This window comes from Nipponia nippon, unplaced genomic scaffold, assembly GCF_047370975.1.
Source record: "Nipponia nippon isolate SJK-2023a ecotype South Korea unplaced genomic scaffold, ASM4737097v1 scaffold_7, whole genome shotgun sequence".
Classification (NCBI taxonomy): domain Eukaryota; kingdom Metazoa; phylum Chordata; class Aves; order Pelecaniformes; family Threskiornithidae; genus Nipponia; species Nipponia nippon.
The window spans coordinates 5,017,747-5,034,900 of record NW_028262391.1 but is presented as its reverse complement, the minus strand read 5'-3'; the positions used below and the strand labels follow the sequence as shown (position 1 = coordinate 5,034,900).

Here is a 17,154-nt window from a genome sequence, read left to right as displayed (position 1 = left end):
AATGAATTAGCACTCTAAGCTGATTAGAGCAGCTCTGCACAACTCTATTTTATTGACACAATGAAGAGAGGACAGAAAAGGGCCTGAAATGAGAAAATCATTTCCATGCTGACTGAATTAAAAGAACAAAAGAGCTCCTTGCAGTTGCAGCATTCAATTTGTCGGAAAAAAAGGAAGCCACTTAATGGATCACAATAGATCTGAGCAGACAGATGAAATTTAAAACTTCAGCATGAGTGCGATTACCAGCTAAACATATTCTCAATCATTTCCTCCATATGCATAATTTAGTTGGATTGTTTACTTTGGGGTTTTTTTGCAAAAACACTGTGTGAGATGTTATCTCCTAAGCGTCTTTGCATCCATTTTTCCGAATCGGGGAAGGTTGTTGCGTTGTCTGGTAATACATTTTGTTATAATACAAATTGCACTAAATTGTGGCTGGGTATGTTTCCCTTTCTCCCCTGCTTCTAGAAGTAAATTAATATTTTCAGTATATGGAAACAAATAATGCAAGATCATCTTATTCAAAAGGAGACCTAAATTGATTATAAATCACATGCATTATTCTGCTCTGCTTCGAAGAGAATGAATGTACTGCAACTTGTATTCTAGCAAAATATATTGGTTTGTGCCACTATAAACCGACTTCTCATTAAATTTAGGCTTAAGCTAACAGTAAGAAGACAAGAATACAGACTATTAAAGGGGTTCCTGTGAATGATATATATAATTACTTGCAAAACAGATATGCAATTTACTTAGGCATTTTCAAATCAAAATCTACTCGCCTGTATAAGGAAATATACCTTTAAAATAAATCTGTGAAATAAATTGAAAACATCGGTATTTTAGGCTCCCTGTCCTCTAATTATGTAAAAGCTTGAATCTGACACAGTCCTAATTCAAAAGTGAAAATCAGTTGCATGTGTAAAAATATTCGAGTTTCCCAGTATATATTTATATTTTCTAAGTAATGAAGTATTAAAACAAGAAAATACTGAGCACAGCCCTGGGAGTGTGTTGGCACATAAATAACATCACTGCAGATTCCTTGAGAGTTAAATATTTAAGATTATGCAGAACGGGGCCCTTGTTTTTCTACTCAAAATTTAAAAAGCTTATATCTTGTTACAATATTTACAAATCAAATATCTCTTGCAGACCCAAAATTAAAAACAAAAGTAATTTTCTGAGCCTCACTATGACTTCAGAGCATCTGAATCCAGATCATTTGCATTGATTCGCCCTGACATATATTTTTATTTGCCGAGCATGTTTTAACCAGTTCACTTTGCATCCTTTTTGCCATTCAGTTTGCAGTTTTACCAGCTCGTTTATGTCTGTTTCTGAGGTTAAAAAAAATTTTTAAAAAACCCAAAAATGGTAAAGGAATTACAATTTCTTATAAACTCCCTATTTTGAAGCTGATACCCTGCTAAAGAGAAAGCTGAGTACTGGTAGGATTCACTTCTGCTGGCTGCTATTACTGATTTGACTAAGCATTTCACAGGGGTAAATACCCAAATCATTCGGGGAATGACTGACACAGTATGACATGTGGTTAACAGCCTTACCATGCATGCGCTTTGCTTTCAGAAATTTTACCGATGCCAACATAACCTTCCAAATATTTCAGATGATAATTTTCCCCTACTCTTAAAAACCTTTTACAGCCATGTCTGAACCATTCAAAGGATTCCCGACTGGAAAGGTTACAGTAACCGTTTCTTTTTTTTTTTTTTTCCAATTGATTGAGCTAAGAGTTTTCTATATATGAAAAAAAAGCCATGTATAAAGCTTTGGGATATTTTAGCAAACTCAACGTAGTGTAACTTTGCTGACAGCTTGTCACATTTCACTGACTGTCTGTCTGGGATCCTGCGATAACATCTGCATTCACTCAGGGCGAGAGCTTACCCTAAGACAAAAAAGTGGGTCCTGCCACATAATGCTCCATCATTCTGTCAGTTCTGACATGGCATCTGAATTTTTTTGAATCACTAAACACTTTTGGGACTCTGGTCCTTATTATCTTTCCTTAGTTTCTATACTCGCTCGGCAATGCTGAAAAATGTAAAATGTGCAAACAAGGTAGTGGACGGCCCGGGCTTTTTGTCGTCTAATCCTCAGCCCCTCATTCATGCTCACTGTTAATCTCTTAAGACATTATAAAACTGTTAGACAAAGAAATGTGAATACCTCTGCTTCTCAGCAGAATGGGAGGAAACCAAGGAAAATCTGGATCACGCTAAGCTTTTCTTTTCACCACAAAAATGGTAACTTAAACCTGTTGCATCAAATTATTTATAATTCCCAACACTAAGGCTTTTTTTTTTTTTTTCTCCTTCTTCTTCAGCACTCCAGAGCAAGCCTGGCAATATTGCAGGAAGGGGAATGCTACTGCTGAATTTTCCAAACACATCAAATGCGTCTGTCGCACATAAAAAAATTATACAAAACCTGTCAGAACACGGGCAAGCTGGGTTTTAATCCCTCCGCTGTTTAATGTTCGGCAGGGCACACAACTCAGAGTCCTGCCAGAGCTGCTCGAGACCCACTTTGGGCAATTTCTTTGCTGCGGAAGGACTGGGGGCTCAGTGGCGCTGGGTTTGACGGGGAGGGCTTGGGGGGGATCTGGGATGGGGTACGGCACAGGTGCCCCCAGGCCGGCTGGAGGCTTCCAGGCTGGATGGGACGAGGGCCCCATTTCACATTAATCCAGCTCTGTTTGGAGCCGTCTGCTATTTCAGGTCATCATTTCACTCCTCCTGACTCCCACTGCTGTGGGGGCATTAGCATGGGGACAAAAGCCGCTCAAGCACCTATTCTAAACCCATTCAAACTCAAACCCACTAAAAATCACACCCAAAATGATACTGTTGCAATCAACTAAATTTTATTCAGGAATGCTGGGGCTGAAAACCAGAATTTTCATCTTCTGCTTGTGCATTGTTGTCATGGGTGGTGGGAGCAGATAGTCAAGTCTTAAAAAAGCTCCAGAAGCACAAAAGTATTTGAATGCAAATGCCAAACAAGTCACACATACCGAGCTGAATCCCTACCACGAGGGTTTCTTTACACACACAGCAGCTTCTGTTAAAGTTGTCATTTTCAAATAATTCTTTAAACTAGTGGGAAAACAGGACATTGTTATTTCTGCCTAAAACACGTTTTATTCACCGTTGCTTGCATCAGCGGGAAGGAACAGACTTTGAGGACAGAAGCTGAGATGTTGCCTTTTTCACAACAATGTTAGCCATCAAATTTGGGAGATGATTTGAGAAAATCAACTTCTGAAAGGAAATAGTGGGGCCCCATACTAGTAGGGGTTGGGCTGCTTTGCTAAGGGTGAAAGTAGTGACATTTCAAGCAGAGGAAAGAGTATGGAGGAAGGTACACGCAGACTCTGTCCCCGAGAGCGGTGAAGTGCCAAGCCTGGATGGACCAAGGGACACCGAAATGCTGACATGAGGAGAGCAGAGACAGGAAAGGATGAAGCAGAAAATTAAAATATATGCAGTCACTAAAAGACAATCAGAGCCTGGTTAGCAGACTGTGTACATGGTCAACACTGGAGGCACAGATGACCATCATAGCAGTGACCTGCTGAAAAATAAAGTGAGGAAGATGAGGGCCAGATATAAGGGGCAGAGATGGACGGGACCGGCAAAGGATGTGGAAGAGGCTGGGCAGAAGGAAATTACAGGATTTTTCACAAGGCTGAACAAGGATCCCAGTTGGCTGCAAGGTTTGGGGATGACGTGGAGGACAGTAGCACTGGCTGTGGGAGGAGGAAAAGAGTGATGAAGGAAGAAAAGAGAAGTGGACTGCCTGGGGCCAGCTGGTCGAGGGAATTGTACTTTGAGACCACAGATCTTCAAACAAGTAAGAAGTAAAGGCCTCTTCTCATAGTCTTAGTTGGGGGGAATTGTAAGATGTTGTCCTCTGTGCAAAAGAGAAGGTGTATTTCCAAGGGCACAGCAAGGCACTGCAGCCCATCCCGGCTCTCCCTTTCTGTACTGGGTGTCAGCACCATCTTCCTCTGCAGACACAGAGGGTTTGGTAGGATCATTTCTGGTTTTAGCATTAAAGGAAGACAGAAAAACTGGTTTCTCTCCTCCTTGTTAACTGCTCATTTAGGTGCCTACACGTGTAAGCATTCCAAATAGGTAGACGCCCAGTTAACACTAACAAGAAAAATTACCATGTTCATATGCAATTTTTGGCTTATGCAGAGGTTACCACTAGACGACTACTTAAAATTTGGCTTTAAAGAATATTTTCGGTAAATGCAGTAATGCTGAAGCTTTCCCATACCCAAACTTCCATTTTCTCATCCCAGAGAGATTTACATTTTTGCACAAAAACAACATTACTGCCATGGTTTTGAAATATCCACTGCTGTAAGCAACAGAAATGCTGTGACCGCAAATCTCTTAGACAACATGAACATTCAGACTTAATCTTGAACAAAATGCGTACATAGTCATAGGTACACTTTTAGAAAGCCCATTTACCACTTGAGGCCATTTCAAGAAGACAGGAAGGCATTGAAAGTTACTCTCAGAAATCCTTAACAGCTAAGCACCAGGTCTCAAACACGGCACGTGAAAAATCACAGAGAGTGAACCCAAGCCCGTTTCGTGCATGTTGCCAACACACTTCATCAAGTTAAGACTGAGAACAATGCTTTGGGAAACCCACCGTACACAAGAGCCTTTTTACACTTGAGGCTTCGCCTGATGAAATGTTATGCCTTTGGCGGGATCTTTTGCATCTTTCCATGCTAAATACTAGGAGTGCACTTTAAAGGAAGGCTTACTTAACATTTGTATTTTTTCCAAATTAATGCTTATTGTATGTGCCAAAGTTAACACGATCACATAGAACTGGGCTGCATTATGACAACCTATGTCTTCACTCCTGCGTGTGCCACCTACTGTTCAGCCAGGAAACATGGGGGCGGTCACGTCAATAAAATGCCATGTTAATATCCTCTGGAGTGGAAATACCTTATTAGCCAGTTATTGTTTTCTATTCTTTACTTCCAGACAGGTATATTTTTGTACCATTCTGATGAACACATCCCAATCTGCAGGCTCTAGCAGGCAAGAGCTGGGTTGGGTTTTTTTGTTTTGTTTTTTTTTCTTTTAAAATTTAGTGATGTCTTATATTAGACCAAATGCCCACATTTCAATGGTACCATTAAATCATGCAGTGGTTTAAATGCCAAACCTCAGCGCTATATCCTCTGAAGTGCATGTGTTCATTTGGGTTAATAAGCATTTTTGCCGTACACTAAATCCTGTCTTCATTTGCTTCTGTTTAATGATGACCATCTCCTCCTGCCCACATGTATGCTCCTCTCTCCACTGCTTGTTGAGCCATCAAGACACACCTTTGTTTCATTTAGTATGCAATTTTCACCTCTGACCCAAGAAACTAGTCTTAGGCTTCCTGAACTTTATTGCCTGTTAATAGACTGCTGGCTCTCTTTTCAGCAGTCATAGAAATGGTGGAGAGACATTTAATTGAAAAGAGGGACAAAGCTAGAGCCTGAAAGGCAAAGTCGGTAGGGTTTAAAAAAAAAAAAAAACAAAAAACAACAGAAATAATATGTTTGAGGAGCTTTGGATATTCTTTACAAGTTTGTGCCTCTTTACACAAATAAGAAAGACATCATTGATTTAATTATCTTCCCAGGGAACAATGGCATAATACTCTGAATGGTGCTAAATGATTGATCTGGTAATTCATCTTCTGCTAACAACTATCTATGCATTTTGTTTCTCTTCAGTCCTCAGACCGATGACATTAGCAGCAGTGTCACGGAGCAGTCCTGGGCTTTCATAAAACACCCACAGATGCTCTTTCCTGCCAGTATTTAGGGACACATGGTTATAATTTTGTCTGTATTTCTTTGTCATAGATTACTTTTAACTACATCTGTTCAATTAAAATAAAAAAGGACACAGCTAGAGTCCATCGGCTTTATATCAAAAGTAGCCTTTTAATGAAATAGGGAGATTTAATTTTGTAAGTGTTCTGATGAGTGAGAGATACCTTTCTGTTTTTTCAGAAGTTCTCTGTTTGGTGAATAGTTAGGAAAGGACATTATTACAGCATAAGGATATTATTGTACATGGAAAGGCATTATTAAAAGTGATTTATTGTTCTGTGTTAGGAAACTTATAGGAAAAGTCTGATAATATATTAAACTTGTTTATTACGGACTTCGTATAATTTTTGAATAATGCAGCTTTTTCTTTTGACAAGAGCAATAAAGTCTGCTGATATAGACATACGTTGATTATCCCAAGTCAACTGTGTTGCTTAAAGAAACATGCCCAAACAATCAGCTTTTGACAGCTGCATCTCTTGTTATTTACAATAGCCATCACAGTAATAACTCACCATTTCTATATTAATAAGGCAGTGAAATTTATTATGATGGTATTGAAAAGTTATTAAGTACTGCATCCCAAGTGACAAAGTACCACAGCACTGTCACTATCCAAAAGCAGTTCCCCATCCATCACAAAGCTTTCCAGATGGTCCTGCATCTTTATCGCTCCCAGGTTGGTGACATCACCTGTTCACCCACTCAAAATTGATGATGAAAGCAAACAGATCTATCTTACTTACATTTACCAAATCAATTTAATTTTACAGGCCATGGCTTAGTGACATATTGACTGTTTTCCTTAATGGCATCTACTGTACTTAATGCAAAGAACTCATCTTTGAATCCTGGCTTGCATAATGTGGCATTTCATAATAAATTTTTTATAACATATTTATTTAATGGGAAGAATTATGATTGTTTGTCAGTTCTATTAGATGCAATTATTATTCTCTTCAGTTCTGTCTTTTTTATTTTTCTTTCTGATGTTGTCTTTCTTAATGGCTAAATTCAATTTACAGCTTTTGTCTTTTAAAGGGACGTCTGGCTTATCTCAGAATGATTTTTCTTCATATTTTGATAATCTCACAGATCTACTCCAATGTCAGCTTTTCTCTCAGTTTATTTGGTGCTATTATCTGCTTGGACAAAGCGCAACTGAACTCAAATAAAATCTACCCGGGTCGCATTTGAGTAAATAATAACCATCTTATGTTGCGTAGGAATACAAATTCCTGACATATCCCCCCAGTTCTGCTCTCAAGAAGGTAACAAAACTTCCTGCTCCCCCTCCTACTTCTAGGTCCACTTGACCCTTACGGTTTCACTCTGCTTCCCTCAGGAGTTAATGCTCCTCCTGATTAAATTAAAACCTCTGTGGCTTTGTGGGGAATAGATGCGCAGACAGACCTACAGAGAGGTTTCTGACGCTTTAGACGGTGCCATGAAATAGGCGATTTCCTGCCCCCAAGGTCAAGGACATGGTGGAGCACCCACCGTAGGTGGAAAAACAGTCAGTTCTACACAAACCGTTTCAGGTTTAATTGAGACAAAGGTGCTACCTCACCTTTTTTTATGTGAGATTTCACAGCCGTGCCACACCAGCACTTGCTCAGCCTCCGGTGGCGGCCAAAAACCTCTTCCTGATGCTGTTGCCACGTTGGCTTTGGGCTGGCTCAGCAGTCGCTGAGCAGCAGCCCTAGTGCCAGAGCCGGCTCAGGACAGGGGTGAGCAGCACCCTCCCTTCTGGCAGCCGCGACAGCCTCTCAGCTACCTTGCGAGATATGCTTTTGAACGTTTTCCGGGAAGAACTCTGTTGTAGAGCCAAAGAGGGAGCTTTGCAGATCTTGTTCCTGCTCCCTTTCCAGTGAGCAGCAGCTTTGCCTGAGCAGGGGAAGGTTGTGGTCTTTGTCCAAAAAACAGGGCATCACATCCCACCAACCTCATGATGTAAGACTCTGCTTAATCGTGTTAATCAAAGAATTAGGAGAACTGAGGAATGGAAGTAAGGAATAGTAGAGAAAGACAGTAGTGGACTGCTGCGCGTGTTGTCTCCACATCCTAATACTCTTCCATCTGCATGAAACAACCCAAAGGGCCAACAGCTCCCTTTCGCTGTCAAACATTTAATTCAAACTGAATGACAAGCCCACCTGCTCATATCTTGCTATTCGAGGACCTGATGTTTGCTCATTTGTAATTACAAACTGTCTGTCCGCTGAGCAGGGAGAAAGCTGGCATTAACAGCCAGGTAGCAGGCTGGGGTATACAGCTGATGTCGCCTCTTCGAGCGAAGCTTTGCTCGTGAAGCATCTGTCCACCTTGCTACAGGAGTCCTACTGCTGCGGTAGCATCTGACTTAGTCACAGCCTCACCACAAGACACGGATGCAAAGAACAGAAGAATTCAGACTGCTAGCCTTAGCAGCACCATAAGTAATGCCTTTTTTGTACGCAACTTTCGAGGAGCTGTCTTAAGCACCCTTGTGCATACTCACCCCAGGCAAGATATATGGTATGAACTCCATCCTATGTGGCACCTGAACACTCTGTCCCTAACAGAGAGCTTAACAGAGCAGCTAAGCACATGCTTAACTCAAACACCTGGGTAATCCTGTTGATGATAAGCCCATGCCTAAGTGCTTTATTGGATCTCAGCCAGAGTGCTCTATGCCTTGCAAAGCTGAGCTCCAAATGGGATAAAACATCACCTATGTATTGAAGAAAAGGTAAGGATGTCACCCCCACCCGCAGCTGCCAGAAGTGGATGGTCTGTTGACCTGGGGGAAAATACACTATCTGCAAAACTGGGTTGGTCCTCTATCGATTAAAATGCATCCCCTCTCCCCCACTATAAAACAAATTACTCCTTTTTCATTTCAAATACCAGAATAACCCACATTCCTATTCCTGGTTTTGCTTCAATAATGATTTTGCAAAGGTTCCTGGAGTCCTTATACTGCTGAAATCCATACACAAGGAGAAAATGCAGGCAAGGAATCTCCCCACTTTCCAATCACCTGGTCCAGTGTTGAGTTGCTTTGCATGTTAATGCTCTTAAAGACGACACAAGAAAAGGTCAAGATTTGGTCTGTAAGTCAGCGCAGTCTGAAAAGTGTCAGACAACAGCAGGAAATTAAGGCGTTTTTATTTAACGCTAGGATAAACTGCATATCCCAAAGAAAAATATTCAGAAGTGATGAAGTCTTTGTTCCTTTCATTTTTCCTTTTTGCAAACAACAATCTACTGCTCTCTTCCAGTGAGATTTCACTGACTACAAGGGAGTTATTTCCCTCAGCACCAGCATTGTTTATTAATAGCTTAACACGAGTTTTAAGATGTGTGAATCCCATGCCCAGTTATTAAAAGATGCTACTTTTTGTTCTGTTTTTATATAAAAGAGAGACAGACACTGCTTTCAACATTCTGACAAAGGTTTTCCAAAGGAGGACCCAAAAATGGGGGATAATACCAATATGTAGAGCGGAATCAGCCAGTAACTCCCATTGATTACAGTGGAAGTTTTTGGATACTATGAGCAAGAAAACCAAGTTATTGGTTTAGGCTACAAGCTGGATTTGGGAGCCTATGCATCAGATGCCAACTCTAAAAGCCTATACCTTTACATTTTGTAACTTATTATTTAATTTTCATGAAGATAGATAGTACACCTAGAACCCAGAATCTCAAATAAACCAAGATTTAAATTTAAAAATGCCAAAAGAAAGCCAAAGAGTGCAGAATGGAAATTTAAAATTGCAACTATTCCAGTCCCTATAGATCAGTGGGAAGCCTTTACTCCAAAACAATTTTTAAGAAGTTGTCCACCTTTCCCCAAAGATGCACAGCAAAAATGTTAGAGGAGAGGTAAACAAATAGGCAAACAGCCTCCTGATTTCCATTTAGAAGTAATAGCATCAACTCAAGCATACTCTACCAAATCTGAGATGTTTTTCAGCCTCACTGTCATGACAGGAGAATATACTCTGCTCTATAAAGAGATTATATGCTGCTTTATAAAGCTCTACAATAATTTTTTACTTCTGTGACAAGTTTGATTTATTAAAGTTTATTGCTTCTGTTTTTACCTTCCTAGTAAAGAAAGAAAAGTTTAGGATAAAAAAAGCTGTGAAGAAATTGCACCTATTAATAAGACTGAGTTTGCTATATCAGTAAAAGGCCTGAATTTGAATATTCAACGTACTCCGGAAGAAGCTAGTCGAAGATAGGTGCGTGTACTTTGGTGACCTATTCAAAGGCTTTCTTTGAAATACTGTTCCAGTTGTTTTTCATAGCAGGGCATGAACCATGATGAAATCACTAAATTTGTGTTCCCTTGCTTTTGTTTAAAAAAAAATTACTGCCATCCCTTAAAAGCTTGTTTTCTTTGTTGATTAAGCAGCAGTCAATTTTCCCTTTTCAAACAACCACTAAGCAACAGCCTCCCGACCCCCTCGGATATTCGGGCTGCCGGCAAATACTAAAACCTCAGTGACAAACTGCAAAAAAGCTCGACCTTTCCCCTTGTCCGGTGACCCCCTGTTCGATTTGTACTTTAGCTAACCAATACCTGATTAGATAATGCTCAGCTCTAGACCCACAAAATGAGATAAAATTCAAATTTATGGCTTTTCATTTAAGCTGGTCTACAGCACTCTAATCATGACCCAAACACAACTATATCACAACAAATTCTCTTTGTCCCAGAGTGTGTTTTGTGGCTGAAGTATAGAAATGGACACAATAGGCATTGTTTTGTTGTACTTGCTCTGACAAAACTCTGTGTCGATGCCATAGGGAAACGTAGGAACAGATCCCATGAAATTCCTCAGCCTTCTGCAGCAAATTTTTCTGCATCGTCAGCTGCCTGGCTGCAAAAGTCAACAGCAGCATTTACTCCAGCTTCCACTTCTCTCCTCACCGCTACAGGCTAATCCTAGTATCAACTCGGATGGACACCAGTCACAAAAACTGGAAGTCAGAAGTATCCCACAGCTGGAAGTACCCAAAACTACAACAATCTTTTGCAAGAGAATTTAGCATAGTCTGTTATAGAAACATCCTTTCCAAAAACATCGTTACAGTCCAAATTTGTGTGTAGCTGTAAAGTTCCCTGCAATGTGCATGTAGGATATTGGTTTGAAATTTTCTAGTTTAAGACTCTAGGTTACCTAGCAATCCTAAACAATTACAAAAAAGTAGTAAATATTTCCTAGCAAAATCAGTAATATATGCAGCATTAGCAAACAGCTAAGGAAGATGCTCAGCTTTTCTTCCAAAAATATTTTAGTATGTTTATGCTAATTATTTTCTTAAACAGAGATCCTTCCTTCATCATCTTTGAAAGTCAAACACCATTGTATGTTCAGCGTTTCACCTTAAACTCAGAAAAATGCAGATAAAATGGAAAGATTGATTTTCCGATCACTTAGCCATCCTCACTGTAGCTGCAGGGGACTCTATTCAAGAGAACTAAATAAGCACACAAACATTAGCAATGTTGCAACACCCCACTATGTATTTCTCTGAGCAATGCACATGTGAGGTGAAGAAAGCAGTAAGCCAAGACACAGCAAAATGCTTTCTTTGGCCTGTGGGACCAGCACGCAGATCAAGCAGGTTGAGGGATCTCACCTTTTGAAGCCACCAGACACAGCTGACCGCTAGTACACCATAAGCTAGTCTAGGAATTACATATAATCAAACATAAAAGAAGATCTTGACAGCGGCTACATCAGTGCAATTCACTCAGCATGCAAGTATCATTGTGGCGGAAAAAAGATTTTTAAAACCTCTCATACTACAAAGTCATTTAAATCCATGGTCAGTACCATACAGAAACTTTGGCTCCATCCCTCCTCCATTTAAAATATAATAATGGAATTTCACCTTGATATCAGCAACAGCAGACCGAATTCCCCATTTTTTAACTGAATTACTGGCACCTAGCAGGAGAAATGCCCTCTTTCACAAACGTGCCCATTCAGGCAGAAAAACTGACACCAGAAAAGCTCATCTTCCCAAGACCATACCTAAACCTCAAGAAATGATACCTCTCCCTCACCATCCCAAGCTTCCTTTGACACTGCCTGAGCCCACACACCAGTAACCACTTTTTTTCTCCCTTTTGTATCCCAAGGCATAGGTCCAAGGCAGTGGTGGTTTCCAGAGCAGTGTGATGATGACCATCTGGGCTGGGCTGGGCACTGGCAAGGTCTTCTCCAGCACTACCAGGTCCCCCCACATCTGTCCTTTAGCCTTAACCTTCACTCCGTGCCATTTTACTCATTATGTAAACCCTGGTAACCAGCATTTCTTTGTCTCCCTTCAATTACTATAAACGTACTTAACCCACTTGTTGGAAAAATATTCTGTTTCAAGCTTCCTTGAGCAATGCAGAGTACCTCTAGATGAGTGGCCAAATTGCAGAGGGACTCAACTGTTGATTTTGTGTGATTTTGCTCCAACACTTTTCAATAGCTTCTCCCCAGCTGTCCCAAATACATAACGCTATTCAAATGGCATGAGCCCTGCAGCTTGAAAGGGATTCAGCCTGCCAGCTGGGCTTCCAGCACTGTCAAGATATGCATTTCTTGTCTGGATTTTGTAGACCCCAAAATCCTAAATATTTTAAGCAGGAAAACCAGTCTCCAATATTGCAGTATATTATCAATATCTAAGGGCATGAAAATCAAGATGTGTTTCCCTCAATATTAGCGGGGCTATCCTGCACTATACCACCTGAGGAATACCCTAAAAAACCCCTAATTTTGGCACATGTTAAAACTGCAAGTACAGCTGTGTCTCAGCAGTTTTGCTCCAGTTTCTGTTATCAATATCTGAGCTTAATTGTGGCATGGTTAAAAGTCAGATTTTATGGCTTCCTGGTGCCTTTTTCAAATAATAAAGATTTCTCACCAGCAATTATATTGCATCAGGGACTGTTAACACAATAGAGTGCTGCCAAGTCTATAATTTCTCCTGACACTGTTCTGTCGCATTGTCACAGGTCTCACCAGAGTTTAAACAACTGGATGGAAACTTTGGAATGAATTCACTGAGTATTTATGAACAGTTAAGAGCAAATCAAACCTCTATTTTCCACCATATCCGCAAGGCTCTGCTCCACAGTGAAACTCCATTTTTCCTGGGAAAATGAACCTCCCAGCTCTCCAGAGGTTAGTCGTGCAAACTCTGCACTTCTCCCCTTATCAGAAACCAAAGGAAACGTACAGATGGAAAGCCGAGATTGCACTCTGTTTCTACAGCACATTGTTAAAACTATGAATAAAACCATGCAAGAACATTTGTTACACCACGACACAACTGGCAATGTGCACCACTTGAAGTCTAAAACCCTGACCTGACCATGGACCTGCAACTCGGCCAGCTCCACGGTGATATCACAGCGAGGAGAACACATTGCCCCCAAAGGCAGGGAAAGCAAGAGGCAACAACTCACCAAAGGGGCCCTTGAGCTCCTTCAAGAAAAGCAACATTTCTCAGAGCATCTGCAGAAGTAACATGAGCCACATCATCCCCATGTGTGCTAGGTTTGACACCAGCATCCAAACATGCTTTCTCCGAATGAATGGCAAAATTCCCGTTAAGTTAAATGGAACCAGGATCAAACCCCCAGAGCAGCACAAGGTTCTGCAATAGCAATTTTAGCCACACAATGCTAGATTTTAGGGCCATTCTAACCATTGTCGACAGAAAGTGGCGATGCACACCCCTGAAAGCAGCACACAGTTTCTTTTCAAATATAGTGCAGTGTCATTTGCAAATCCCTCACCCACAGACATACTGCAGAACTGCACAAGAGCAGACTAAAAATGGTACAGAAACGTTCCAACAACGCAACTTCTTCCTTTCCTTCCCCAAAAGAGACATCACCTGCCAATATCTACCCGATTTCACGCATGAAGAGCAACTATAATTCCTGCCTTTTTTTTTTTTTTAATTTACACTTGTTTCCACACAGAAAGGCCCAAAAGGCCACAAAGCAGTCTTCATGCACACGATATCCCCTGCCTACTGCAGGATAGGACTCAAATTCTACAAATATTTCTGTGTTTATAGACACGCAACAGTGTTCAACAGACCGAAAGAATGTAAAGTGTCTTACCTCCCAACCGTAACTGGGATCTTTAAGGTGTGGCCGCTGCTCTCCTACAAAAGGGCCAAACTTTTCCCCTGCTTCAATCTTCCTTTTGGTCCATATCCCTAATCCTGCTCCAGGAATGTTGGATTCTCGGAGCTCAAACTCTGAAGGAATGGGAATGTCATCAGGAATATATATTGGAGCCTTGTAAGGAGAGCTCTCCTTTGGCGTGAAAGCTTCATTGGAGGTTGCTGGAGAAGATGGCTCTTGAATGTTGGTGGATGTTGAACACTGGATGTTTGCAGCCTCTCCATCAGCTTCTGGTGTTTCCTCCAAAGGAAGTTCAGGAAAGCTTTCATACAAACATTCATCACCTGGAAAATAAAGCCAAACAGTAGGGTTTGAAAATATCCTCACAGATTTTGCACCTGAAACCCTTTCAGCCTGCACATGAAATGGAGAGGACAGTTTGGTAGGCAGGTGGCACCTTCATCAATCACTAGGCCTGCAGCAGAGCCTCACCCTGGAAGGAGCTGAGCCTCTTCCCTACTGTAGGCCTGAGGGTACACAGTGTTTTGCTCAATATTCCTGACATCAAAAGTGGTTTACATCATTGAACACAAGTGAGGGAATTACATACAGATGTATATGCAGGCACACCCTATTATCCGGATATAGCGCTTTGCATTGCAAGCTCTTTGAAATTACAATTGAAAGCCAGCATTATATGTTACAACTGAAATCTAAGCGAAGTGAAAAGCAGGAAAGCTTTGCTGGTCTTTCAGAGAGACAGATTGAACCTAAAGTAGCCAAAATTAAGTTTGATGGCCTCCAATTAGTCTTTGGAGGAAAGGATCCAGCCTACCACACAACTCTTGGCAAGAACTTCAGCTGATGTAAATCAGTGTCTTACCATTGATCTCCAAGAAACACAATGGTCTAAAATAAGTTCAGGATCCAAACAGCACCTTATAGAGAACATGAACCTTCTCCTCTTACATTTGCAAAAAAACCCTGGGCCAGATCCAAAACACACACACACACAAAAAAAAAAAAAAACTTCGTCTCTGGGGCTTAGCCAGCAAACAAAAAGAAAAAAAAAAAAAAAGAAAAAAGAAAAACTCACTATTTTTGACAGCTCAAAATGTAAGGCTGATTGTAAATTCCTTTTCATCAAAAGACTCTGAGTGACTTCAGCCGGGGCTTTAGCTGCACCAGCAATACAGTACTCAACCCAATACTACACGCAGAAGGAGCAAAAAGACAAACTACCAAAAAACTTATTTACACTCATTTAACTTTATTAATGTTACTGTACTTTTCCTGCACACCAGAACTCATTCCATTTAATTCTAACCCAAATAGGAGGCGAGAAATCTATTCTCCAAGGAATGAAGTTGAGAGATCAGGTATTTAAGATCTGAGCATGAGGATATTTGCATAATATGGCTGGCCCAGAAATTAAAGTGTTACGCTGGGCTTGGCGTTCAAAACGACCCCGTTTCAGTGGAGAAACAGGAAACTTTAAAATGTTCTTTCAATTTCTTGCTCATTTAAGAAACTCTCCATGGTAGATTAGCACCGTATGCCTTTTCCACTGGAAACTGGTCATAGCCCATTATCTCTCACATCTTTGTTACATACTATCTCACAGTTTTATATCTGTACTTTCATGCTTCTGGTACTGCCTAAGACAAACACTGGGACATAACAAATCATTTGAATAGATTGCTCCCATCACATGACTGGCAAACTGGATTCTTCATCTGTGAGCAATTTCTTCACAGCCATGAACTGTTTTTCTTTCTTTTATGTGGCACTGGCTATGACCTCATACATGTCACAAGAAAGTTCAGCTACCCATTCCCTCAGCCTCTGGTTTGGCAGGCTCTCCCTGCACTTTAACGATCGAACCCAATATTGATTAGTTTGTCACTTTTCTAATACCTGGCACTCTGAGAAGTAGAAAATCCTGACTGTACCATTTAGCTGAGAAGGACACACAGAGGGATTTTCCATCGCTTGTGCTTCAGAAATCCTGCCTGTCATAGCTTAGCGGTGCCAAGTTTGGCAAAGATGCTCAAGGGCTCACAAAAGCAGTGGTGCAGAGAGCTTGCTCTGTGCCCAGCACCTACGAGCCCGTACCCGTACTTTCCTGCCCAGGGGTGACCCACAGCAAAACTCAACCTGGACTCCAAGGAACAAGGAAGAAGACACGAAAAACATAGGGCCACAGCTCCACCTGGATGTCACCATTCGTTTCACCCTGCACTGAAACGACCATATTAGCAGTCATCTCTGTTATGTCGCAGCGTTGCTGCTGCCCCCAAACATGGCTCTACCCCAGCACGGTGGGACAGACAAGAGAGGTTGGTCCATACCTCCTGAGCATCCCCAAAACTCCAACGCACTCCCTGCTTTCGTGGGCCGGCAGCGATGCTGCGTCCACCCAGGGCAGGCTCGCTCCCATTCAGATGTCTTCCCCCAACTGTTTAGATTACAGTCCTGCCTAAAAGACTTCAGCTGTTTTTGAAACAGAGGCAAAAAACCCTAACCCATGTATACACATGGGGTGCAGGAAGAGAAATCGCACAGGGAAAGTGATCTGGATGATGATAAGCACATGGCTCACTGGAAGGGGGGGCTTTAAAAACTTCAGGCATCTAAATCCTACTGATTTTCCATGACAGCTAGGTGCCTGACACTCAAACTTCTTAAAAAGCCTATTTCATATGCTCACTGCTGTTGTCCCCATCCCACCAAGCAGTGCCCCATAAAACCAAGGCTCTCCCTGTGCCCCATGGCCACACTCGACTCTCCTGCATCGAACAACGAAGCAGCTCAGCCAGATCTTTTAAGTCACAGCAAGTAGTGGCCCGTTCTGTGCCTTTCCCCAAAGGGCCACCTTCCTCAGCCCCACTTGCCAGCAGCGCCTGCCCACAAGCCGGCACAAGCTGAGCCTTAAACAATTAGCAAGCACGGCTTTGCAGATGTTTCTTCTCCCCCAGGGACAGTCCAGTTTAATTTCTCTCTCGCAGACTCAAAGGCCTCAGTTATACTTATCTCAGTCATTCTGGCTACACTCGTTTTTAGCCATATAGGGTCAAACCTGCAGCTGATAAATTGGCCTCTGGAAGCCTGGCAC

General features: G+C 41.5%; 1 protein-coding gene across 5 annotated transcripts in view; it reads right to left on the bottom strand.

Moving 5' to 3' along the window:
* The window catches only part of MECOM (MDS1 and EVI1 complex locus), a 347,041-nt gene that overhangs the window by 179,770 nt on the left and 150,117 nt on the right, over window positions 1-17,154 (bottom strand). For all 5 annotated transcript variants that reach the window (XM_087739815.1, XM_087739816.1, XM_087739817.1 and 2 more), the window contains exon 2: window positions 14,034-14,383. In XM_087739815.1, coding sequence (XP_087595941.1) covers window positions 14,034-14,383 — 350 coding nt within the window. The remainder of the gene's footprint in view (window positions 1-14,033; window positions 14,384-17,154) is intronic.